Raw genomic sequence first — 10,214 nt, forward strand, 5'->3', positions numbered from 1 at the left:
GGTGTCTCGGGGTTTCTTCCATTTTTTTTTTTTTTTTTCTTAAAGGGCCGGAGCTGGCCTGTGCAGGGCATCTGTGAGGGGGCTGGGGGAGTGGGGCAGAGGGGGCTTGTGCAGAGCCCCCCATGCAGCGTGGGGTGGTGGGGATTGCCCCCCACCCAGCAGCACGTGCTTACTAGGGGCTTTTTTTTTTTTTCAGCCATTGCTGGGCTGGGAGAGGGGCAGGGGATGGGCCTGGCCTGGCTGATTTGGAGATTCGGCTGGTGTCAAATCTCTGAATCAGATTTGGCCAAATCGAATCAGGGCAGTGATTCGAATCGCCGAATCGAATTGCTGTCCCCTGAATTGGCCAAAACCGAATCTGAAGCGAATACTAGCTGCTTCGCACAGGCCTAGATCATATGTCAAGAGGACATAAAATATACGCTTTACCTCAGGACAGAAATGCTTAAGTCTAGTTCAGATTCATTGAAGCCTTCAGCATTATGCTAGGGATATATTTAGCCACACACGTTTAGCTGTACAATCTTAAAATTGTGGTTATTTTAGCAGGCACCGTTGAGCTGCTTGAACTGATCTGTAAATACTTATTCACCAAATTATTGTGTGGCTGAAGATCTAGCAGCCCCTTCTGGAAGCCAAGCAATCATAGAAAAATAGGTCTGGACTTTAGGAAGTCATTTAAGCCAAGCCCCCCTCAAAGCTGGATCACCCCTGTCTGAACCAGCCCACACAAATGTTTATCTGACTGGCACTGAAAAACGTCCAGCAAAGGAGATTTCACAGTCACTCTAGATAATCTGTTCTAGTGGTTAACTACCGTGAGTTGGAAAGTTCTCCTTAATATCCAACCTAAAGCTCCCTTTTTGTATTTGAAGACTTATCAAATCTCCCCTCAGCCTTCTCTAGAAGAAATAATCCTGATTTTTTTTTTTTTTTTTTTTTTTTTTCCATCCTTTCCTTATATTTCAGGTTTTCTTGACCACAAATCATTTTTTACTGCTGTTCTCCGGACCCATCCACATCTTTCTTTACGTATGGAGTCCAGAATTGGATACAGGACTCTAAATGAGTTCTCAAATGCTGCTTATACTCACTTCCCTTTACTGTGTTTCAAAGAGGGACAAATAATCCATTCACCACTCCAGTATGAGGAAGGTCACACAATTCCAGTCCTTTTTTTTTTTTAAAAGAAAAAGGTAGGGGGCTCCCAGTTTCACTAAAATACTGTAATCAAGTTGTACACTATCCTGCTCTTCATCATATAGGACACAAAATAAGATATGGCAGGTCCACATTTTAAATGTCTCTATCCTCTGCATTTGTGAACATTAATAAACTATTCTTCTTTGATCTTATTTGAATTATATTTCTCTGACTTTAAAAAACAGTTATAGAACATTTATGTTCTACACATCTGGCTATATGTAACTGCTTTGCAGTGCCCCTGCACTACATGTTACTTCCAAACATAAACTCTAGTACTGATAAAAACTTGTTTGTGAAGACTCTGCTCCTCCACATGCTCTAGCCCCAACCAAGTGTTCTCACTTCAGTGGGAGCGAAAGAAAGAAAGGGTAAGATAAAATGTTGGTTCCTGTGCAGTCTGAGAGAACCTTAGAATGACCAGGATATTTTACAATTACTGTGATTAGACTACGTTATAAACAGATCTTATTGTCAAAAGTAACTAAGTGTTAAAAGATCCTTTGTAAAGACTAAAGACTTACAAGTGATACCTTGCTTTGTCCCTCCACTCAGAACATTTGGAAGAGCTGAGAGCTGAATTTTCACGCTTAGTTGGGAAAGAGATTCAGTATCAAAAACCAACAAAAGGCATCTTAATTAAATCCTAACATTTCAGAACACGCTCCTGTATGGCAAGAGGAGGGGAGGGAAGGGAATCCCTTTGTTATTAATTCTTCCTTTAAACCAGCACTACTGCATTTACTGCCTCTTTTCTCATAAAGCTGAAGTGACATATGCTGAATACTGTTCAGTCTTGACCTTTTAGTCACTCTAAATGAGAGAGGAATTCATGACTCAGCCTTTCATCAGCTAAACGGTCTGTTAACACTACCATGTCTTATTGTTAGGATAAAAACAGTGAGGGCAATAGAAATTAAAGTGGATGTGCGGCCTCTTCTAATAAAAAAAATCACTGCAATGAGAGTGGCTTATTGAACCCTTGGACACCTCACAAATAGCTTAACCTTCAGCCATTCACAATTAACGTCTGAATACTGTAAGAATGTAGCCCCTGACCAGAAGCAACACCCTAGGCTGAATCACCATATTCATTTCTCATGACTGGAAGATTATATTAATCTACTTTCTTAGCCTTTAAGGAACAACATAGATGCCTTACCTCTTTTTCTTTCTGCCTCCTGTAGCAGCAAAATATTGGAAATTATGTGTGTTCGGTGGATTTGGTTCTCAATTCCCATTTTCCTAAGATCAACTTCTGTCAGATGGAGCAAATCCTGCAGCAAACCCCGGAGTAAAATACATGCTATAGAAGGTTATTAGTCCAACAGCAAAATTCAAATCTCTTTCAGCCATATTGTCTCCTTTTACAGCTGTAGGCTAAATAACGGCAGATTTAGGAAAACAATTATGCATTATGTGATGTCCCTTTGCAATGATAATTTCTGTCAGTGAAGCAGGAGGGATCTAATAATGTCCTTAGCAAATACAACACTAGTTAACCAAGAAGATAACAATATTTTAATTATCCAAATATATTTCTGTGATTTTTATAACTCACCAATATAATTTTATACGGGTTAAATTATTTTTCCTTAAAAAGCCAGTCATATTGAACAAAAGAGCCACTTACTATCTCTGCATTTTCTCAACACATATCAAAGGGCAAAGATTTTGCTAATTTAATTTTGGTTGTACTCTGCTGGATATATTTAAAAATGAGAAAAGGTTTTTCTCTTCAGCTGTTACAGTTCAAAAACAGGAAATTTTCACTAGGCTGACTCTTCTAATAAAATCCCACATCGTTAACACACCAATTTCACATACATTAATGGTGGAAGGTGCACTGCTATCCCAATTAGGGTGGACATAAAAATATTGGAAATAAAGGCTTTGGGTAAACAAAATACTCAATGTAATTAACAACCATCAGGGGACATGACCCTATTCTGGATGACACGGATTTCTGAACAATGGAGAGTCAGATAATCAAGGTTGATTGCTTATCTCCTCTCCACTAGGGGTATTATTTATGAAAGTCTAGAATGCTACAATTTTATATTACCCTCTCTCAAAGAAAATAAACAAATAAGCATTGCAATTTGAGGAAATCATTATGTAATATATAATTCCTTTCCTTGTTCTATTTTAAACTCTTTTTATCTTTAGTCTGTGGAGCATATAAAAGTTATTTTTTAGAATTTACTCCTTTTTTGCTACTACCAGGTGGTGCTCACAACATTCTGATATATAGTAGTCTCTTTTATGAGACCTGGCATCTCAACTTTAGGGCCATAAAACACAGATCACACAATTATTTACTGTAGATGCACAGCCAAGACCACCAACAAATAATTTCTGTTTAGTTGTACCATAACATGGGAAATCTTCATTCTTCTTTACTAAAAACATTATATGTGAGAGACAACATTTGATTTAGGGCACCCATTTTAATCACTGAAGTCTTTCTTCAGAAGAAGTAAGGCAATTTCTATAAAATTGCTAAAGGAAGACTTAATGTCTTTATTTTTAAACTGGTTTCTCAGATGTTGATACATTACATGGATGTCAACAACAGGCAAGGGACCTAATGACCCTCAAAGTGGTATGAGCAACCATTAGGCTTATTTTTCCCTTACTACACATACCAAAAAGGGGAAATATCAATGTTCAATCCACAGATAAGTGAGACATGTTTATTACTGACACAGGTTCTTTCCCCCACCATCCAAAAATGCCACACAAATAAAAAAGGAGGTGGGGGGGAAGAATCTCTCTCTGCTGTTTAGCCTTTACCAAACATGAAGAATGACAACACAAAAACAGTAGTTGTTTACACGTCTGGACTAGACAACATATGCTGGTGGTTACACAATGTGGTCTTTTATTAACTCTGTTATTTTAGAGTAGTGTTAGGAAAACTAGTACTTCTGTGGCAGCAGAGAATGATACACAGATGCCATGATTTTCAGGGAGAATAATTTTCTACCTGGAGGACTCCTGCCTTATTCAAGAATTCCATAATACATTTCAGGTTCCCATGTGAAGAGCATTCAACTGACCTGCACTACGAATGAAAGGGACCTGGGGGTAATAATTGACAACAGTATGAACATAAGCCAACAGTGCGACGCTGTAGCCAGCACGCCCAACAATACTCTGGCATGCATCAATTGATGCATCTCCAGCAAAACCAAGGAAGTGATTCTCCTGCTCTACTCTGCACTGGTGAGACCACAGCTGGAGTACTGCATCCAGTTCTGGCCACCGCACTTCAACAAGGATGTGGTAAAGCTTGAGAGAGTCCAGAGAAGAGCCACCTGTATGATCAGAGACTTGCATGGCAAGCCATATGAGGAAAGGCTGAGGGACTTGGGACTCTTCAGCCTGAAAAAGAAAGGACAGAGGGGACTTAGTAGCAGCTTACCGCTACATCAGGGGAGTACATCAAAGGCTCGGTGAACAGCTGTTCGCCAGGACACCCTTGGGGAAAACCAGGAATAATGGCCACAAACTCCTGGAAGACCATTTCAGGCTCAACATTAGGAAAAACTGCTTCACAACTAGGGTGTTCAGACTGTGGAATAAGCTCTCTCCAGAGGTGGTGCAATTACCTACCCTGGAAATCTTCAAGAGGAGACAGGATGGGCACCTTGCTGGGGTCACCTGACACCAGTTGTCTTTCCTGCTTGGTGCAGGGGGCTGGACCCAATGATCTTCTGAGGTCCCTTCCAGCCCCTAACAATCTATGAATCTATGAATCTTCTACTCTCAGCATTGTCACAGACTCACTGTGTAGCTTCTTAATCATAACCTATCTACATCTATCATATAACCTTTCTATATCTTTCAGTTTCCTCCTCTGAGAAATTGGGATGATCATAACCTCTGCTGTAAAAATAAAAAGCCCTGTGAAAATGCTCCATACTACTAAAAGAAATGCTAGGAAGTTGATACTGTATAAGCACTTACTAAGACTTCCAACAACTTTAAACCTTAGGTCAAGCACTTAAGCACATGCCTAACTTTGAGCATGAGTACTTCCATTAACTTTTAACAGGATTATTTTTTTGCTGAAAGATAAGGATATTTTGGAATATCTAAGCTAGGATTCAGCAAAGTCCTTAGCTCAGGAACTGGGACTGCCCAATGATGACAAAGGAGCAGAATCTCCTGAAACTATAAGCAAAATTAAAGTTTGACTCAAGCCCCTAAACTCGAAAAGCCTATTGAATTTGGAACGACATACTGGGTGCATCTGCATGTGCAATTAATGCACTGCAATAAACTCTGGCACATATTGTGCCAGAGTTTATTGCTCCCAGGTGCCGTGTTTGAACACATGCCCAGGACTGCAGCACATTGAGCAGGGTCGGAACAGCCCTGGCTGGCAGGGAACCTGTGGGGTCAGGCTGCTGCAACACAGCTCAACGTGCTGCAGAGGGGCTGGCTGGGGCACCAGGGTGCTCCAGTGTAGGGCTAGCCAGCAGGCAGCCCCTGCACTGTAGCACCCCTGTGCCCCAACCAACCCCATCAGCATCTACATGTGTGTTACCGTAAACAACTCTGCCATAGGATAGTACTTGTATTTACAAGCACTAACCTACAGCAGTTAGTTTACTCCAGGGGCAGGCAATTATTTTGGGTGGAGGACCACTTACCAAGTTTTGGCAAGCCATCAAGGGCTGCATGGGTAGTCCCGCCCCTTGCCAGGTGCCCCACCCCCTGGTTGCCATCTTGGACCAGAAGTCCCGCCCACTAACTCCTGACTTTTGCCACCAGAACTCCCTCCCCTTGCCCCCCGAAATTACTCCTTTCATCAAGGCATTTTGCCATCACTGAACCAGAAAAATACCAAATTATATTCTAAAAATTAAACATGTACTACAACATTCATTAATTTCTTTAAAAAAAAATTGTCCTGATTTATGTGTGTTAGTGTAGTGTAGTGTAGTGTAGTGTACATAGAAGTGATAATGTAGTAGTTTAAAATGAAGTCTTACTTTTGTATATTGTAGGAGGGTGGGTATAGGTTTACGGGTGTGGGGGAGGGGCTGTGTGTGTTTGAATTGTGGGGTGTGGGGATGTGGGGGGTGTGGGTGGGTATGGGTTTTGTGGCTGCCACTCCTGGCTCCGGGGCACTGGTATGGGCCCCGTGCTCCCACTTGCTGCCACTCGCCGCCCCCCTCCCCCCCAGCCACTCTGGCACCACATCCCAGCTGCTCCTGGGGTCCCAGTGCTGCAGCTGGGAACAACATGGTGCTGGAGTGCAGCGGACAGGGGTAGGAGTGAGGAAATGGCTGTGGCAGGGAGCTGGCACCTGGAGCACAGTAACAGTTGGGCGGGAGCACAGGGCCCACGCTGGTGTACTAGGGCCAATGCCAGCGGGGCCCAGAGTGGGGTGGCAGGAGTGCAGGGTCTGGGCTGCCAGGGGCTCTATGGAGCTGGGCTGCACTGCTCAAGCAGGGAGAGGAGGGAGCCAGCCTGGCTTCATAGAGTCCCTGGCAGCCCAGCCCCACACTCCTCCTGCCCCACTCTGGGCCTTGCCAGCTCTGGTCCTGGGGCACCAGTGCAGGGCCCGTGCTCCTGCCTGGCTGTTGCTGTGCTCCATCCGCCTGCTCACTGCTCCTTCCCCCTACCTGCTGCAGCCATTTCCCCACTGTCTTAGAATGAACTACTGGGTTCAGAAGATTCTCTGTGCTTGAACAAAGGATGTACTCACGGTTGTTTTCACTTTTGCAAAGCTTTATTTAAGGATACTTGCAGAGGCAGGCAATAAGACAGAGCAGAGAGGATGATCACTTCAAATCGGCTCTAGGCAGCAGGCGCTACTCCGCATAGTTCCCCTAGCCCCGGAGTGTCTCAATCTTGGGGATGTGATAGCCCGCACCGGGCTCTGCACAAGATCTCTTGCTAGAGTGCAGGAACTCTCCGTAACTTAAGAATGTACAGCTTATATAGTCTGGAGTAAATAATGTTATCTCGAACTAGGGATTTGGTTATCTCAAGCTAAGAATTTGGGGATGAGTTGTGATCTAACACACTTGGTGTTTACTACATTCTACTGTATTACAACATTCTACTATCTAGGTTCATGGTTCAGTCACACTCACAGAGCAAAAAGCTACGTGCTGTTTTACTGGCTTACTATAGAGTCAGCATACAAAACTCTTGCTATGAGCATTAAGCAAAGCCCTTACTATTATACCCACCCACCCACTGGTCAGCCTCTGGCACCATGTGGTTCCCAGCTGCAGCTCCAGGACTGCAGCAGGCCCTGAGGCCTGGTGCAATTGCCCACAGTCCTCGCTGCCTCCCTCCCTGCTCCTTCTTATCTGTATTTCCCGCAATGCGGGGAGGCAGGAACAGTCCCAGGCCAGAAGTCTCCAGAAGCCCCTGATAGACAGAGGCTTCCGGCTGGGCCTCAGTGGGAGGGAGGGGGAGAGGGAGGACTGGGGGGCAGGGCCAGGTTGGACTTGCTGCTGCAGCTGTTTAGTTCTACCACTGGCTCCCCCTGGGTCCTACTACTCCTGGCTCCTGTCATCTTTGACAGGCAGTCAGGGGCAGATAAATATTAATTTTCTAAATATTTTAGGGGCCCTGTGGACTGGATAGAATGGCCTGGCAGGCCAGATCCAGTCTGCGGGCCGTATTTTGCTCCATCCTAATAGCACTGCATGTGTAGATGCTGGCACATTTACTGTGGAGCTAATTTGGTGGCAACTGTCAATCCTCCTGGGTCATGGTGTAATCATGAGGGCCACCCAGATCTTTGATTCATATGCCTGGGCAGGAATTCTTGGAGCAGTGGAGCCTGGAGCTAATTAGGCAATTTCTTAGTAAATGTCTCATGTAGATATGCCCACTAAACCTATTTCTTTGAGCTGCAGCTTTGAGCTGAAGCTAATTTTTTTTTACATAGGCTTTCAGGCCTATTAAGCTAAAAAGTATTTTTGCTGCATCTGTTTTCAAACTGCTCTCTGTCAACTGAGTCCTCCCATGTTTCTATATTGGGATCTTTTGTGTTACTGTTATATGATTCATGCTAACTTTATGGTTCAAGTTATACTGCATTTTGTCTCTACTTGGGGACCTACCTTATTAGGGAAAGTGCTATCCTTTTATTAGTTATCACATTCTAGGTTATTTTTTAAATCCTTTTATCTTTATTCTGATTGTATTATCAGATTACCCTTGGCACTCATTAAGAACACTCATATAGAGGCAGAACAGATGTGCCATAAGATCACTTTTAATTAAAACCTTATTGTTTGTCTGTGTAAAATTTTACTGGGGGAAAATGACTGCTTAAAAATTGTAATTCATTTACATAGGAACCTAGAGGTGTCTCCAGTTGCAGATAATGCTTTCATCAAATTTATTTTGTTTCTGGACTTTGTGGTATTTTGCAAAAGAATTAAAATGCCTATTGATAACATTAAGAGTTCAGTGCAGTGCACAATTCTTGATAAACTCAATGATCACTGAGCATAGTACAGAACACTAAAGGTAGGTCTGTGAGTTCATACATCCTTGCAACAAAGTTAGGATAGAAGACTGAAAAGACTCCTGGTTTAGACATCCAAATATATGCTTATAGGGGAGATCTTTCTCAGAATTTACCAGTTAACTTCTGGAGCTGGGCTTGAGATCTTCAGACTAACTCACAGGACTTCTGGCATTGCAGCACAGTGGGGAAGAGACAGAGCAGCTGTTCTTTGTCTTTAATTTTAAAAAGCTAACTTCATCTGTTTGCTCAAAAGAACAAAAAGATGTCATAGAAAGCCTCTTGCCTTCTGTACAAGCAGCAAGGCAGGATGCCATCCTTGAACTCAAAGACCTGTAGAAATGTCCTTGAACTCAAAGACCTGTATGCTACAATCCCAAGTAGATACGGTTGGCCGGCCAGAAGGTCAAGTCAGGAATGACTCCAGCCAACTTACATATATACTAGCATGTCAGCAGCATGTATTAGTCAGGCATAAGCTTAGCTTTTGTTAAAAGCAGCAGTGTTTGCTCAGCAGAATTCTGTACTTTCATGATCCCCATAACAAATGATGTTTCTGCTAATGTTGCTTCCGGTCCAGTTTCTGCAGTGGGGTTAATAAGCGTAAAACTGAAATACGTTTGGTAAAACTTTGTACTCCCATACAGACCTCCATCTTACAATCAATTAGCTAAGCCTCACAATATCCCAATAATGCAGGTTTGGACAAAGATGATCCTGCTGTGTGAAGGGAGCAGACTAGATGACTTCCTGAGGTCTCTCCCAGCCCTACTTTTCTGTGAGTTTAGGTATTACACCAAGATCAGGTACAGACATTACACATAAACCGGTATAAGTGATCAGAAACCAGTCTATACCTGTAACACAGTGGTCTCCAACATTTTTAAGTAGGAGATCACCTTTGGCATTTAAAAGCAAGCCAAGATCTACTGTGCATCATCTCCACCACCCCTCCCACACCCAGCAGGTAAGTCTGTGGGAAGGGAAAGGGGGTGCAGATTGAGGCACAGGGAGAAAAAATTATTTGGAGGTGCACCTCCTCACAAAGTAAGTCCCACCTGGCTGGGGCCCCACTCAACTTACCCCTGTTCCTGCCTCTGCAGCACCGTCTCTCACCACAGGGGCCTCGATCTAGCCCCTTCCCTCCCCCACAGACTGATCTGCTGGACTGGGGCACGCGTGAGTAAGCACGTGGGCACTCAGCCCCCCACCCCAGCCTTGGATTGACTCAAAGAGGCTCCAAGATCTACCGCAGGGGGCTCCGAGATCTACTGGTGGATTAAGATCCACTGGTTGGTGATCACTGCTGTAACAGTGTCACAACCCAAAGGTGTGATTTTTGTTTTGTGTGTGCTTTGGCACCACTGAATTATGTTCCCGCTAAATTGCAGCTTCTTTGAACGGTGGTTTTCTGCTGCAGAGGAGAACCCCGGTGCAAAAGAATTCCCGCCAATTTGTAGCTTTCTTTGCAGGGTGCATTTCTTTGTTGCAGCACAGAAATGCT

The 10,214-nt window shown here is 43.6% G+C and overlaps 1 protein-coding gene across 1 annotated transcript in view; it reads right to left on the reverse strand.

The window, feature by feature from the left end:
* BCAR3 (BCAR3, NSP family adaptor protein) overlaps positions 1-10,214 on the reverse strand; it is a 167,854-nt gene that overhangs the window by 123,432 nt on the left and 34,208 nt on the right. The window contains exon 3 of the mRNA XM_025201914.1: positions 2,366-2,480. Within this exon, the coding sequence (XP_025057699.1) occupies positions 2,366-2,480 (115 nt within the window). The remainder of the gene's footprint in view (positions 1-2,365; positions 2,481-10,214) is intronic.

The sequence above is a fragment of the Alligator sinensis genome, unplaced genomic scaffold (assembly GCF_000455745.1).
Source record: "Alligator sinensis unplaced genomic scaffold, ASM45574v1 scaffold199_1, whole genome shotgun sequence".
In the NCBI taxonomy this organism is placed as follows: Eukaryota; Metazoa; Chordata; order Crocodylia; family Alligatoridae; genus Alligator; species Alligator sinensis.